Raw genomic sequence first — 17,500 nt, 5'->3', positions numbered from 1 at the left:
CAAGGAAATATCACGAGCGAGAGAGAGAGAGAGAGAGAGAGAGAGAGAGAGAATTGTAAAGAAATAGACGAAGAGAGGGAGAAGGGACAGTAGATGAAGAGAGACAGGAAGGAATTGAATCGTTTTTGCACTAAATAGAGAGAGAGAGAGAGAGAGAGAGAGAGAGAGAGAGAGAGAGAGAGAGAGAGAGAGAGAGAGAGATCCAAATGATGACAAATTTATTGCAAAACGATGTACAGATATGGCTCTCTCTCTCTCTCTCTCTCTCTCTCTCTCTCTCTCTCTCTCTCTCTCTCTCTCTCTCTCTCTCTCTCTCTCTCCAATTCCTTCAAATGCCTTATTTCATCCCTCTTGTCTCTCGTTTCTCTCTTTTATTCTGTTTCTCCTTCCTCTTCTATTCCTTATTCATTTAAATGCCTAGAGAAAATCCGATTACACTAGTAAAGAGAGAGAGAGAGAGAGAGAGAGAGAGAGAGAGAGAGAGAGAGAGAGAGAGAGAGAGAGAGAGAGAGAGAGAGAGAGAAGAGAGAGAAAAGAAGGAAGGAAGCAAGGAAGGAAGGAAGGAAGGAAGGAAGGTAGGAAAGAGAAAAGGAAAAAGTATATTAATGATCAGGAGAAACAGAAAACTAAAAAGCAAAATGGAGAAGAGGAAAGAAAATATAAAATTGATATAAACGGAGAAAGGAAATGGAGGTAAAAAAAAAAAGAGAGAAAGAGAGAAATGATGGTGAAAAGGAAAGAGTAAAGAAGGGAGGAAGGGAAAGAATGTGAAAGATAGGCAGGAAAAGAACGAGGGAGGCAAGGAGGTGTATGGAGAGATGGGTGGAAGGAAGGACGGAAAGATAGAGAGAAAAGTGTAAGGGGAGACTGGAGGAGGGAAAGGTAGTTGAAAGAAATGAGGGATAGAGAGATGGAGGAAAAAAAACCAGCAAGCAGGCGGGAGATGGAGGAAAAGAATTAGGAAGATAAATAGGAAAAGAAGACGTGAGGGGAGGTAGGGAGGAGACAGGATGGACAGAGGAGAGAGATAGAGAAACGAACGCAGAGAGGGATGAAGAGAAGGCAGTGGGGAGAGAAGGAGGAAAGAATTGAGGGAGGGATGGAGAGAAGGCAGTGGGGAGAGAAGGAGGAAAGAATTGAGGGAGGGGTGGAGAGAAGGCAGTGGGGGAGAGATGGAGGGAAGGAGCAAAGTGAAGGGAGGTGGAGGGAGGGAGAAAGAAGGGTCCGGTTTGTGGTGTCCAAATCTGCTACGATTTTCCGAACGGCCTGCGATTGCGAGTCGGGATAAGAAACTTTTCCGTAATGAATGGAAATGGAAAATGCAAACTAATGGAGGTGATCATGTCCCTGAAATGGGGTATGGGGAAGGAGGAGGAGGAGGAGGAGGAGGAGGAGGAGGAGGAGGAGGAGGAGGAGGAGGAGGAGGAGGAGGAGGAGGAGAAGGAGTGGTATGGTAAAGTACATTAGACATAGGAAGTGGGGAAGAGAAACTGGAGCAAAAGGAGGAGGAGGAAAAGGAGGAGGAGGAGGAGGAGGAGGAGGAGGAGGAGGAGGAGGAGGAGGAGGAGGAGGAGGAGGAGGAGGAGGAGGAGGTCGGATTTATGATGAAATATTGTGTATGAAATATTGTGTGTAAAAAAGTTGCAAATTATAAAATATTACGTGAGTTTTAATGCTGAGGAGGAGGAAAATGAGGACACCTCTACTTTAATTATTAACATTACTACAACTACTACTACTACTACTACTACTACTACTACTATTACTACTACTGATAAGAAAAAAAACTTGCAATGCAGCTCAGAAAAAAAATAAAAGAACCGAGAGAAGAGAGAGAGAGAGAGAGAGAGAGAGAGAGAGAGAGAGAGAGAGAGAGAGAGAGAGAGAGAGAGAGAGAGAGAGAGAGAGAGAGAGAGAGAGAGAGAGAGAGGGATGGTTAATTTGGCTTTATGAAGTGTCTTAATACTCCTTTCCTCCTCCTCTTCCTTTACGTCTTTTCTTTCCTCAACCTCCTTTACTACTACTACTACTACTACTACTACTACTACTACTACTACTACTATTACTAATAATAATAGCTACTACTACTACTACTACTACTACTACTACTACTACTACTACTACTACCACCACCACTACTACTACTACTGCTATTGCTACTATTACCACCACCACCACTAATGCTACTGCTATTATTACTATTAATGATCATAAACTACTTACATCAACTCTTAGCTTCCGTCTGTCACCTGAAAAAAAAAAAACAAGGGATCTTTGAAATATAACAAAGAATAATAAGATAATAACAAAATATCTTAGTGTTTAATTAGACGAAAAATATAGCAATGATAAATAATGATGTGTTAAAAATGTACTGTATGATTAAGTGTTTTGCTGTGTGTAATATTCTCTCTCTCTCTCTCTCTCTCTCTCTCTCTCTCTCTCTCTCTCTCTCTCTCTCTCTCTCTCTCTCTCTCTATCTATCTATCTATCTATCTATTTATCTATCTATTTATCTATTTATCTATTTATCTATCTATCTATCTATCTATCTATCCATCCATCCATCCATCCATCCATCCATCCATCCATCCATCTATCTCTTTCTCTCATGACACTTACTGAGAAGGTAAAATCAGAACCAAAAACAAACATAAAAAGTAATTGACTATTCTTGTGTGTGTGTGTGTGTGTGTGTGTGTGTGTGTGTGTGTGTGTGTGTGTGTGTGTGTGTGTGTGTGTGTGTGTGTGTGTGTGTGTGTGTGTGTGTGTGTGTGTGTGTGTGTGTGTGTGTGTTTCACCCCATTTACTCCCTCCCGGACCGAGGCACCAAAGTAACGCCTCACCCCAGCACACAAACCCTCTAAACCACGTTCCTCTCCAATCCATTTCCAAACTAACGTCCTAACCACCCCATCTCTATCCCTCCCTACCCTTTTCTCCCCTTCTCCCTTCTCAAACCCCTTCCTCTCTTCCCTTTCTCCCTTGTCGACCCTCTTCCCCTGCTTCTCCCCTGCCCCCATCCCTTGTCGCTAAACACAAAAAAAGAAAAAGAAAACAATCTCTCTTCTAGTATATGGGAAGGAATTTTCAGCTTTATTGTGTTGCAGGGTATCACGGGTCTGTTTGTTTTTCTTTGTTTTCCCTTGTGTTTCACCTCGCTAATGCTTCTTTATGTTTCTATCACAAGAAAAAAAAACTCACTTCTGGAATACAGTAAGGGATTTTTCGTCTTTATTGTCTTGTAAATCACATTAGGTTGTTTGTTTTGTTTGTTCCTCCTTTGTATTCCCTTGTGTTTCATATCACTAATACTTATTTACGCGTTTAACACAAAGCTATAAAAAAAATGGTATAAGTAGAGTAATTTTCACTTTACTGTCTTGCAAGGTATCACATAAGGAGGTCAGTGTTCGTTCTTCCTTTGTTTGCCCTTGTGTTTCACCTCGCTAATGCTTCTTTACGTTTCTAACACCAGAAAAAACTCACTTCTGGTATACAGGGAGAAATTTTCGTCTTTATTGTCTTGTAAATCACATCAGATTGCTTGTATTTGTTTGTTCTTCCATTTGTGTTTCATCTTGCTAATGTTTCTTTATGTATCTAACACAAAGCTATAAAAAAATAGGTACACGGAGAGTAATTTTCGTCTTTATTATCTTGTAGGTTATCACATCAGGACGTCTGTGTTTGTTCTTCATCTTCATTACCTTCTCTTTCATCTGGCTAATATGTTCTTACTTCTAGAATAAAAAGTAAAAAAAAAATATTAACTTCTAGTATACTGGGAGGAATTTTAGTCTTTTCTGTCTTGTAGGGTTTCACATCAGGATATTTCTTCCTTTCTTTACATTCCCCTGTGTTCCATCTCGTTATTGTTTCATTATATCTCTTAACATAAAGCTAAGAAGAAAAAAAACTCACTTTGGGTATACCGGGAGGAATCTTCGCCTTTACTATCCTGTATCTCTTTAAAGTTAGTCTAAGTTATCATATGTCTAGTAAGGATCAATAGGTCGAAGGGTGTTTGTTTTTACTTTCTGTTTCATTGGGTTCCAATTAACGATCACTCACAGATTAAAACGTAAATTGTTTTAGCTTATACATGTTCATTCCACTAATTCAAATGTCAAAACTCTCTTATAGTTCTTTGCAATTAAGTTGTAATTTCACGGAGATTTACAATTACTGCTGAATTCACATCTTTTTTGGCTTCTACATCTTCTCTTCTACTCATCAAAATGTAAGAACATAAGAAGATGAGGGAAGTTGCAAGAAACCATCAGGCCTACACGTGGCAGTCCCTGTAAGAACATATCTGTCCACTTATTCCCTTTCATACCCGTCCAAATGTATGTCTAATCTTTCAAGGCTCCCTTTTGACCTAGCACTAAAACCTGATTACTGAGTCCGTTCCGTTCATCAACCAATCATCAGAAAGACAATTATCTTATAGTTCGGTGTCATTCATCTGCTTTCTGCACACATCTTTATTCTAAACCTTCTTCTCCATAGGGGTGTTCCTCAGAGCTCTGTCCTGTCACCCACTCTCTTTCTATCATTCATTAATGATCTAAGCCAAACTTCTTGCCGTATTCACTCCTACGCTAATGATACCACCCTACATCTTTCCACGTCCTTACAGAGACGACCAACCCTTCAGGAAGTCAACAGATCACGCAGGGACGCCACAGAACGCCTGACTTCTGATCTTTCTAAGATTTCCGATTGGGACAGAGAAAATCTAGTAGTTTTCAATGCCTCAAAAACTCAATTCCTCCATCTATCAACTCGACACAACCTTCCAGACAACTATCCCTCTTCTTCAATGACACTCAACTGTCTCCCTCTTCCACACTGAATATCCTCGGTCTGTCCTTTACTCATAATCTTAACTGGAAACTTCACATCTCATCTCTTGCTAAAACAGCTTCTATGAAGTTAGGCGTTCTGAGGCGTCTCCGCCAGTTTTCTCGCCCCTCCAACTGCTAACTCTGTACAAGGGCCTTATCCGCCCCTGTATGGAGTACTCTTCGCATGTTTGGGGGTTACACTCACACAGTTTTATTAGATAGGGTGGAATCAAAAGCTTTTCGTCTCATCAACTCCCCTCCTCTGACTGACTGTCTTCAGCCTCTTTCTCACCGCCGAAATGTTGCATCTCTTTCTATCTTTTATCGCTATTTTCATGCTAACTGTTCTACTGATCTTGCTAACTGCATGCCTCACGTCCTCGCTGCACAAGGCTTTCTTCTTCCTCTCATCTCTATTCTGTCCAACTCTCTAATGCAAGAGTTAACAAGTACTCTCAATCATTCATACCTTTCTCTGGTAAACTCTGGAACTCCCTCCCTACTTCTGCATTTCCGACTTCCTACGACTTGACTTCTTTTAAGAGGGAGGTATCAAGACATTTGTTCTCTAATTTTGGCTAACGCTTTTCTTATCTTCTAGAGAATCAACACTCAAGTGGGCCTTTTTTTAAATATATTCTGTTGCCCTTGGCTGGCCTCTCTCCTACATGAAAAGAAGAAATACGCACTATTATTATCAACGCTTTATGTAAGAGAAAAATTTGCCAAAGGGAAACAAAAGCTATTAAAAAGATCCACTTAGATGCCACTCCCCTAGAATTTGATGTAATTTTTCACCTAGTTACTCTTTATTCAGTAGCATTGCGTCTACCAACCCAGACACCGCTTACTTCTCTTTCTTATTCTAAATACTACTGGTTCATACACTCTTCCAACAAACACTTCCACTCAGTTAACTCTTTCTCTAATAAAGTGTAACTATCTTATCTTTACGCCTTGCTAAACGGAATAATTTAATCTTTTCCCTCCTATAAACCCTTAATATCATGCTCTTATGTTCTTCCTACAAACGCTGCTGCTCATGTACGTAAGTCTCCCTCGTAAATAATAAAGCACACTAAAATACCTTTCCACCTTGCTTTAACACTCAATAATTTAGTCCTCCTCCTGTATGCTCTTCATTCACTAACATATGTATACTTTCTCCAAATAATACCGATGATTTACGTTTTTCACTTGTATACTGCAACTTCCATACACTTCTACCTTGATAAACACGCAGTAATTTAGTCTTCCTTCTCCTGTATCATCTTAATTCACTAACATACATATACTGTCTCCAAACAATATCACGGATTTATGTTTTCCTCCTGTATTATGTAACTTCCATACACTTCTGCCTTGCTAAACACTCACTAAAACAATACCGCTACTTTACGTTTTTTCTCCTGTAATATACAACTACTATACACTTCTGCCTTTTCTTTTTAATGTAGGAGGGGCAAACCAGCCAAGGGGAACTAAAATTGCTTGCTAAACACTCATTAATTTAGTTTTCATCCTCCTAGATGTGTTCTTAATTCACTAACATGTGTGTGTGTGTGTGTGTGTGTGTGTGTGTGTGTGTGTGTGTGTGTGTGTGTGTGTGTGTGTGTGTGTGTGTGTGTGTGTGTGTGTGTGTGTGTCTTTCCTTCAAATAATACTATTACTAATTCAAGTCTTTCTAAATACTGTAGCTCACTAATTAATTACCGCCTCGCCAAAGACAATAATTTAGTCTTTGTCCTTCTATATCCTCTTAATTCACGAACATGTGCGTCCACCTTTACAAACACTCACTAATTCATCTGTCTCCTCTTAATACTCACAACTCACTAATATGCGCTCTCCCAAACACTCACTAATTTACGCCTTTCTCCAAAATACGTACTTGTAATTCAACTGTATAAGCGTCCACTACCCCAGCACTCAATGACTCATGCATTTCTCCATCCAGATGCTCCCAATTCATTAATATATACCCTGCAAACACTTACTGTGTCCTTCACCTATGTATTCCTGATTCATTGACAAACTCGTCTATCTATCTCAAACCTCACCAAGTAATTTCTATTAACTAAATACTCTTGATTCACTGACAATCTCACCAAAACACTGCTACTAACTTGCGTCTTTTGTCTTAATTATGCATTTCTAATTCAAATAGACGTTTCTATTTACCCCTTTACTCACTATTTCGCGATTAGTCCTCTTAAATGCTCCTAATTCACTAACATTCATAGCTCCCAAAATACTACTATTTTACTGACATATCTTCACATAATCAGCCAAATACTGCCATTAATCTACCTTCTTTTCATGGATCTTCTTTTGCATTCCTTTTTCTTTTCACTGTGGGAGGAGAGGGAAGCTTTTCTCTTAGCAACATTTAACCCACTACCATACTCTTTTATTTAGCCCAACACTAGCCCACGTGTCCTTCCACACTTAGCTCCTAGAAACTCGCAACTCACTCGCTTTTCTATTAGCTCAACACTAACCCATGAGTCTTTTCCCCTTTAACACTATGACAAACACTACTAACATTCTTCTCTTAAATACTAACTCAAAGAATACTTTTAACACTAACTCACGTGTCTTCTCCACTGAACACTGCATTACTTCTGGACACTAACACACTCTTCTAATTAGCCTAATATCTTTTTCTCCTTCCACACTATGACAAACATATTTACACTCTTCTCTTAGACACTAACTTATAGCATACTCTCCTACCTAACCAAACAATAACCCGTGTGTCTTCCCCGTTACACACTGCCAAATACTACCTCTGGACACTAACACTCTTCTAATTGCCCTTACACTAATTCCGCCGTCTTTTTCCCCTCCCCACAGCCAGCATCAGTAACGACATACACAGAGGAGCGAAGGACGAGCCAAGCTTTGGGGAGTCCATTCAGAACGTGACGGTGGCAGCGGGTCGCGAGGCAAGACTGTCCTGCATAGTGGATAACCTCGGCAGCTACAGGGTGAGTGTTCTGGCCTAAGTGGGCGAGGAGTGCGGAGAAAGCTGGAGTTCAGTTTGGGAAGAATGGTTGTGGGTGTTTCATGCATGCTGGTGTGTGGGAGTGACGTATTGCAGCGTCTCTCTGTAGGTCTGTCTCTGTGTGTAGTGCGTGTGTTGCTTTAAACGTTGAGAAATGAGGTTCTGCACTTCGATTAAATCAAGCGATATATCTATGCAGGGAAATCACTATATATCTATTTGAAGGAAGAGATTCCACACGAGTATTGTAAGGAAAGAGGAATGTATGCTATGAGGGACAGTGTATGTGTATGTGTGTGTGTCAAGTAATGTGAGGTAGTGTCTATGAAGGTGTGAGGAGTGCAAGGCTGTGTATATTTTTCTTTTTTTTTTTTTTTTTTTTTTTTACGGTAAGGCCTATAGCGCCTGTAAGCACACTTGAAGAGTGTATGGAAAGCGCTGTTCAGCTTCCGCCCATTGTGGCGCAGGCAATTTTATTTATAGTGGTACCCATATTAGGGCCCACATCACCACCCAAGCTCATCTTGAGTGTAACCACCTAGAACCTGGGTATCATGGTGACATGTAGGTAACTTTAAACCACTCGACAAATGACAAAGTGTTTTAAGGCTGTACGTGGTGGGATTCGAACCTACGCGTGGACGTCTGCCCGATCCCACGCTCACCACCTTATCCACTATGCCACCGCCTCAGTGGGAATATAAAATAAGATGAGATGGTGCGTACGTTGAGCTACGAGTGTCAGATTACAGAAACATGAGTGAAAAATAGAGTGAGAAAAGGAATATGAGGCTGAGGAGTGACAAAAATGTATGATCATGAAGATAAAATGAGGTGAAGTACAGTGTATATGAATGTGTGAAGCATACCTGCGTGTGTAAGGACGAATATCCCTGTATGAAGAGAAAAAGTGTGAAAATAAATCATGACATTATAACCATCAGAGTGTATGAGTGAATGAGGGCTAAAATTGATGACCAGGAAGTACAGGAGAGCATGAGGAGTGTCAGGCAGCATGATGGAGAGTGACGCAGGCTGTGAGAGCTGGCATGAGGGTGTGAGAGTGTGAGGGAGTTGAGAGTCTCACTATACGTACAAGTGACTAGAATGGGGAGGGAGCGAGACAAGGGGAAAGATTGAGTGCGTTGGTGGAGAAAGAAGTGGAGAAGAGAGAGAGAGAGAGAGAGAGAGAAGAGAGAGAGAGAGAGAGAGAGAGAGAGAGAGAGAGAGAGAGAGAGAGAGAGAGAGAGAGAGAGAGAGAGAGAGAGAGAGGAAAAAAATATCTCTGGCCTGGGAAATTAAGGGTCCCAGCGTTCGGTTATCAGAGGAAACAGACATAAGACCGCACCGGATATTACACAGACTGGGAGACACTGCCTGGCATCCGACCCGTGGCTCAGGGCAGGTAATGACTAGACAGACACGAGAGAGAGAGAGAGAGAGAGAGAGAGAGAGAGAGAGAGAGAGAGAGAGAGAGAGAGAGAGAGTTTTATTCACTACTCATCAATTACTACTACGTATCTCTCTCTCTCTCTCTCTCTCTCTCTCTCTCTCTCTCTCTCTCTCTCTCTCTCTCACTGTACAAGAGTTTTTCCATTAATCATGCACGCCACTACTCACGGACGAGACAAAATAGAGAGAGTTTTATTAATCGAATGAAGCGAAAAATTGGAAAATTGTTCAGTAAAGTGTCTGGAAGGAAGTGATGGATGACGCTGCAGAGAGAGAGAGAGAGAGAGAGAGAGAGAGAGAGAGAGAGAGAGAGAGAGAGAGAATCTTAATGGTTATGCAAACATGCTAATGATCGGACAGATACTAAACCAATTTGTCCTTTGACTTTCTTCCTTGGCATTTTTCCTTCCCCTCGTTTTTTTTCACTGAGAGACGAAGGGAAAGAGAGAGAGAGAGAGAGAGAGAGAGAGAGAGAGAGAGAGAGAGAGAGAGAGAGAGGAGAGAGAGTGAGAGGGAGGTACGATGAAGCTTGAGGAGGCGCTATAAAAGAGAGAGGAGGAGTAGAGGAAGGAAGGAAAGAGAGAAGGGAGAGGGGAAAAAAAGGAGTCATGTGTGGAAAATCGCTTTATAAAGAATTATGTAAAGAAAAGAGAAAAAAGTGTGAGGGAAGGAAAAGATAGAAATATGTCCTTTAATATTATGACTCTCTTTCTGTCTCTGTGTGTGTGTGTGTGTGTGTGTGTGTGTGTGTGTGTGTGTGTGTGTGTGTGTGTGTGTGTGTGTGTGTGTGTGTGTGTGTGTGTGTGCATCTCTCTATGTGTTTGTCTGTCTTTTACGTTTTTTTTTTTTCTCTTTCCCATGGCCTCTCTCTCTCTCTCTCTCTCTCTCTCTCTCTCTCTCTCTCTCTCTCTCTCTCTCTCTCTCTCTCTTCGCTCCTGTATGTCGTGTGACTTTTTATAGCTGGATTGTTTCTATCTATAATGAAGAAAGAAAGAGAGAGAGAGAGAGAGAGAGAGAGAGAGAGAGAGAGAGAGAGAGACCCCTACAAATCCTATCTACCTACTAGAAAAACAATACAAAAATAATATATCATTGTCTTCTGAAAAAAAAAAAGTCACAGAATAAAGAAAAGAGAATCGCGTTCGGTTGTTTCGGATCATTCACGAAGCGTCTCTCTTCCTCGACCTTAAAGACACTTATCTCATCCGCATCCCCAGACCTTACTGGAATGCGGAGGAGGAGGAGGAGGAGGAGGAGGAGGAGGAGGAGGAGAGAGAGAGAGAGAGAGAGAGAGAGAGAGAGAGAGAGAGAGAGAGAGAGAGAGAGAGAGAGAGAGAGAGAGAGAGAGAGAATGGAATGTCTGAAACAAAAAAAGTTTCGGATAGAAATAAATATTAAAACAGAGAGAGAGAGAGAGAGAGAGAGAGAGAGAGAGAGAGAGAGAGAGAGAGAGAGATGTAGGAATATGAAGCTATGAGGAATCCTATTTGGTTTCAGTGGTCAAGATAATTGTTTCCAATCAGAGTTCGGAGCCTCAAATGTTTATGTTTTGGTATAATCTTTAATTCCGAATTGAGGGAAACTGCTTCGCGAGGAGGGAGTGCGTTATTATTATCATTATCATTATTATTATTATCAGTAGCAGTAGTAGTAGTAGTAGTAGTAGTAGTAGTAGTAGTAGTAGTAGTAGTAGTCGCATTATTAGAAAATACCAAATACAAAGACATTATGTATTTCTTCTCTTTTCATAACCTTACTTAAGCTTCTTTTCTGATCACGCTTCCTTCTTAAAGTCCTCTTCCTTCTTATCCTCCACTCACTGCCCTTCCTCCTCCTCCTCCTCCTCCTTCTTCTTTTCCTCCTCCTCCTCCTCCTCCTCCTCCTCCTCCTCCTCCTCCTCCTCCTCCTCCTCCTCCTCCTCCTCCTCCTCCTCCTCCTCCTCCTCCTTTCTTCGTCCCTCCATCATCCCTTTGTCTCTGAGCAGCGTGACGTCACAGCTTTGATCACATCTGACCTCATCGCTTGACCTGCCTTGCGAGATGACCCTGGCTGACACGGCGTCCCTAGAGGAGGAGGAGGAGGAGGAGGAGGAGGAGGAGGAGGAGGAGGAGGAGGAGAGGATGGGCTGTAATCCTTGTCGTCCGCCAGCTTGGTCTTGGCACCTCTCAGCCCAAACTGTCGTATTGCCTTTGTGCTCTGAGGCTTAAGGCTTTACACTTAGTCACTTATTTACTTTCCCGGCGATACAAGGCTTGGACAATTACTATATAACATGTGTACTTGGAGCCATAACAGCAGACTCATCCTTGCTATCAGAGTGAGGTTATTGTTTTTGTATCTATGCGTAACACGAGAGAAATAGTAAATGGAATGTACTTAATGACAACCTCTACTACTTATATACTCTTACTTTCATGTTTTTTTCTTCATTTCTAACTTTCCGTTGCCATTATTTCAGCTTCTCTTCCTTTCATTTATTCACTTTTATTTACATACATCTTTTGTAATCTATTGATCACCAGTACAATTTCACAACGAAAATACATAATGTAGGTAAAAATGCTTATCATACTTACAGCTTTAATTTTCTTTACACGTCCTTCTAAATATTCTATCAATTTTATGATAATTATATTGTTCATTTTTTCATCATTATTTTGAGAAAAGATAAATTTAGGCTGACAATAAATGAGAGTTGAATGACCTAAGTTATATCGAAAGTTTACTCTGAACACACACACACACACACACACATACAAACACACACACACACACACACACACACACACACACACACACACACACACACACACACACTCACCTTAATTTATTCAAACTTATTCATCAGCTATACTGAATTTAATACTTGGCAATTCACTGATTCAGCCACGCGACAAAACGAAAAATGATAAATACATAAAGTAGTGTAGTTGTATATATTCATTCTACAGTCCTAACTCATTTCCTGTATTCGTTCATAATTACACAAATAGTAATACGTATTTTACTATAACGTGCTATAGTCATAAATATCCCCATATGCTTTAATATCCATAAATTTTAACTCATACACGTCCATTCTGCAACTCTGCGTTCTCATCAGGAATATTTTCAAAAGCCACAAAGATAATTCAGTTCTTTTGAGTATTATCTATCCCATAAGGCAGAATTTTTGTTAACTGTCAAAAGCATCATGAAAGCACCCTTGAAAGCCACAGTATCCTCCACGAAATCTTTTATGACACAGTCAGTACTCAGACGCCAAAAGAGATTGTGATGCAGAATTCTTATTTAATCACTAGAATAATGAAAACACTCACCATAACCATAATAATGTAGAATACTTCATATATCAATACAATCATGAAAACAACCATCAAAACCATATTGTGCAAAATACTTCCTACATTACTAGAATTATGAAAACAAATACCAAAACCATAAGAAAAATCTCCATTAGACCTACAATATGAAATAAAAACAGACCAAACACTTCAGTGTGCAAAATTTTTAAACCACCATTGGAATCATGAAAACAGCCTTAAAAATTTCAATAATCTCTAAACCTACTGTAATAAATCGACATAAGATTATGAAACGCTTGATGGTGTAGAGTCCTTGCCAAAAGACAACTGAAATAATGAAACACACCTTAAAAATCATAACAACCTCCACTAGATTTCTCATAACAGAATCGCTTGGTGATGCAGAATCCCAGTTAAACCGTGAAAAAGAACCGAAAATACCACTGATAACCAAAATAACCCCCAGTAGATCTGTTATGAGAAACTGAGGTGGGTAGACCTTCAATAATGGTGAATTCTTTGTTAAACTACCACTGGAATCAAGAAAAACATCCTTGAAAACCTTAATAAGACCTTCAATAGTGCTAATTTCTTGTTACGTTACGAACAGAATCGAGAAAACATCCTCGAAAACCTTAATAACTTCCACTCTGTTATAACAAGTTGAGATGAAACGTGAAAACACTTGACGATCCTTGTTCTTTTTTTTTTTCTATGTAAGAAGGGAAAACTAGACAAGGGTAACAAAAACACTAAAACAAAAAGGCCTACTAAGAGGTTGATCCCAAACAGGTTCGAAGTTACCCAAAAGAACCGGATTCTTGTCTTGAAACCTCCCATTCCAATGAGTTCAGTTTACCCCTTCTACTGTTATTTGGCACATCTTTCCATGATACCTAACTACTTTGAGACATTGATTTCATGTTTTATAGCCGCCTCTTAACATTATACTCGTCAGAAATTGGTGTTTAATTTATCTTTTTTCTAATTGTTCATGAATTCCTTGTTAAACCGCCACTGTTATCAAGAAAGCAACCCTGAAAACTTTCTTAATAATTTTCGCTTGATCTGTTATAACAAGTCGAGATGAGACTTAAGAAAACACTTGACTATCGAGAATACTTGTTAACCCTTCAACGATTCACCACATCTTTCCTTAACAACTAATCACTGAGATATTTTTTTCACGTTCTGCGGCCATTTCTAGCATTATACTTGTCAGAATTTGCAGTTTTCTTTATCTTTTCTAATGTTCATAAGGATTCCATACATTGCTTCTAATGTTGTGGTGTTGAATATCGTTTTGAAAAGCTTAAACCATCATCAAAATCACGAAGTCTGCCTATTGAAAAATCATATTTAGATGCCAAAACATTGCAGGAATAAAAAGAAAACCCATACATTCCTTCTGGAGTTGTGCATTGTTGAATAATGCAATGAAGTTAAACCATCACCAAATGATGAACTCCCTCCTCCCAGTGAAGTCATAATTACCACTAAATGCCAAAACATGACAACAAAAAAATCCATCCATTGCTTCTACTATCATAAATTGTTGAGCATCGCAATGAAAAGACTAAACCACCACCATAATAATGAACCCCATTGAAAATCATGACATATCATAATAACATGAAAAATATTACATTCATTGTTTTTCGTATTGTGATAAGTTGAATACTGCGATGAACATAAAACAACCAAAACTATGAACCCCTTCCGCTTTTGAAAGATCATAATAATCTCCACTAGTTGCCAAAAAATTACAATAAAAAAAATGCATTCATAGATTCTAGTGTTGTAATGTTGAATATTGCGACGATAATCAAACACAACCAAGATCATGAAACAACCACCACTGAAAAAATCCTAATAATCTCCATCAAATCCCCCAAAAACACTACAAAAAAAATAATAAAATCGTTAAAAAAAAACATTAAGCCACAAACAAAATCATGAAACACCCCAACATTAAAAAAACTCACAGTAATCTCCACTTGATGGCAAAATTTTATACGAAAAAAAAAATGAATAAGACAAATTCCTGCAGTGACGCCCGAGTTTCAGAAGTCCTCTCAATGTGCCTCGTGTATTTATCTTTTACAAACACCACCCATTGCCCTTTATAACCTGCCGCTGTGCTCGGGAAAGGCAACAAGCAGGAGGTTTTAAACTTACATTCAATTCTCCATTCGTTGCTCCAGTTTTAATTTTTGGTTCACCGTAAAAGCGTCCCTGATTTATATCCGCCAGGGGGAGTTTTCGCCTCAAAATATTTTCTACCAAGTCTCTCTCTCTCTCTCTCTCTCTCTCTCTCTCTCTCTCTCTCTCTCTCTCTCTCTCTCTCTCCCTCGTTTGTTGCTCGTAGTGGCGTTTTGTTTCCCTTTTGTGTCATAATTTACTTTTAAAACAGTAACGGAATAGCGAAAAGCAGAAAGAGAGAGAAAGAGAGAGAGAGAGAGAGAGAGAGAGAGAGAGAGAGAGAGAGAGAGAGAGAGAGAGAGAGAGAGAGAGAGAGAGAGAGAGAGAGAGAGAGAGAGAGAGCAAATGAACTCCCCTTCAAGCTAAAAAATATGCAAGAAAGGATAAAAGACGGGATGAGAGAGAGAGAGAGAGAGAGAGAGAGAGAGAGAGAGGAGAGGAGAGAGAGGAGAGGAGAGGAGAGAGAGAGAGAGAGAGAGGAGAGAGAGAGAGGAGAGGAGAGAGAGAGAGAGAGAGAGAGAGAGAGAGAGAGAGAGAGAGAGAGAGAGAGAGAGAGAGAGAGAGAGAGAGAGAGAGAGAGAGAGAGAGAAGAGAAGAGAAGAGAAGAGTGTCGTGTGTTTTTTGTGCGGCTGTGGGAAAGTGCTTTGTGTTCTGTGCCAGTGTTTAGTGTCTGTGTTCACGAGTGTGTTAGTGTCGTACGTGTCGTTTAGAGCCAACACTCGTTGTCGCTCCCACACCTGGCTCCACAATTCCCCAGGGAATCACTAATCCTCTCCCTCAATGTCCAGCCCCGCCCATCGCCCCATAGCCAGGCGAGACTTGCCTGGCTACCAGCCACAGAATTGGTGTTGCGTTTGTGGCAAAGCAACACTTAAGACTCAACACGTGAGCTGTGACGAGGAAACCTGCCGTAACCTTTGTCACAACAGCTGCCTTGGGGATACGCCAGTCTTCAAGTGTAGCTACACGGAACAGCTACGACTCCAAGCAAACATCCCGGACCCCGTCATCTACATCAGCGAGGAGACTGACACCCCACGCCACTACCGGACGATAGTGGGAGAGTCAGTGGGAGGGCTTGAGAGAGGAGAGCTAGTTTCACTAGTTGAGAAGCTCACTGAGGAAGCCTCTCAACAAAACTGTGTGATTAAGTCCCTCCAGGACGACAGAGACTTGATCATACAGCACAGAGACGTGTTTGCTGCGGCTCTCAGAGTAGCAGACAGGCTGATAGCGTCAAAACAGCGCCAGACGCAAGTAGCCACACGCTCTCAGGCAGTCAGCGCCCACGCAGAGTCAATTGACGAACACTGGGAGGTGGTTTGTCAGGACTCTGAGAGGTGGAGGACGTGGTGGAGCTCGGATAAACCGCAACAGATCCGGTACGCAGCTGTTTTCTCCACTTCCACCTTCCCTTCGCCTGCCCGGGAAACAACGACCGCTCCGCCTACCTCCACTGCTTCCACCGCCACACAGAGCGACTGTGACACCTCCCCAGCGTCCACTGTCACTCCTTCTGCCACACAGAGTGACTGCTCGGTACTCACTACCACGTCTACCGCCACACAGAGCAGCAGGGACTCTTCCTCCATAAACACAGCGAACGGAGTAGATCGCGGTGCCTCTGTTCGCCCACGAACCTCTCCTCAGACCACTTCAGGAGATTGGAGAAAAAAGAAATCTAAGAGGGAAGTGCAGCAGGACGCGAGGAGGGTGTCCAGCGAAGGACTGAGGACTCACCAGGCCACCAAGCAGACACAAAAGCGAGCCAAGGCAAAAGTGTGTGAGTACTGCTCACGGAAAGGACACACTTCTGCTACTTGCCACGCCAGAACTGACGATTTACGTCAGGAGCGTCTCCTACAGCGGCTTCTTACGGTGGAAAGATACACAGCCACACCCTTCCCACCTGCAGCGCCTCAGCCCGCCCACCCCCTCACTTCATTTCAGTCCTTGCCACAACCTCGCCCACTCCTTCCTCAGCCTGGTATCTGGAATCAGAACCAGGGGCGGCAGTGGACCACTCCTCTTCACCAGTACCAGCAGTCGGCCGCGGACCCTAACCACCACCTCGGACTAGCAGGCCTCGCTCACTACCATCCCTCACCATGGTACAGCCAGCTTGCCCCGCCGCCAACTAAAGGTCGTCTCTAGCAACGTCCGTGGTCTCCGGACTAACCTTGCAGACTTATACCACAACTGTGTGCAACGACACAATGCAGACGTTGTTGTGGTGACCGAGACATGGCTGAACAGTGAGGTGGAGCCCACGTATGGCAGGATGCAGGGCTTCACCCACTGGGTGAGGAGGGACCGACAGGAGCGAACAGGAGGTGGAGTGGCTGTCTGCTTCAAGGAAGGAATGCAGGCCCAGCTACTCGACATAGACACGCCTCCAATGATGGAGATGATGTACTTCCGAGTAATGCTGGCAGACCGCTCAGCCCTCCTGCTGTGTGCCCTGTATCGCCCCCCGCGACAAGGGCCTGACTCACTCTTGTACCTGACTGAGACCTTAGACAACCTGATGATGGCACACAGCTGCAGCCACGTGCTGATTGTGGGGGATCTCAATCACCACCTGGAAAGAGACGCCTACGAGAATCTCCTGGAGGTGCAGGGTCTGACAGATCATGTCACCTTCCCACACATGAACGAGGAGGGACATTAGACCCTGTCAT

At 41.9% G+C, this 17,500-nt stretch overlaps 1 protein-coding gene across 2 annotated transcripts in view; it reads left to right on the top strand.

Moving 5' to 3' along the window:
• Positions 1–17,500, top strand: part of LOC123510455 (hemicentin-1-like) — a 177,469-nt gene that overhangs the window by 85,361 nt on the left and 74,608 nt on the right. For both annotated transcript variants that reach the window (XM_045265648.1, XM_045265647.1), the window contains one exon: positions 7,710–7,843. In XM_045265648.1, coding sequence (XP_045121583.1) covers positions 7,710–7,843 — 134 coding nt within the window. The remainder of the gene's footprint in view (positions 1–7,709; positions 7,844–17,500) is intronic.

Source organism: Portunus trituberculatus, chromosome 29, assembly GCF_017591435.1.
Source record: "Portunus trituberculatus isolate SZX2019 chromosome 29, ASM1759143v1, whole genome shotgun sequence".
Taxonomy (NCBI): domain Eukaryota; kingdom Metazoa; phylum Arthropoda; class Malacostraca; order Decapoda; family Portunidae; genus Portunus; species Portunus trituberculatus.
This window is presented reverse-complemented; position numbering and strand designations above follow the sequence as displayed.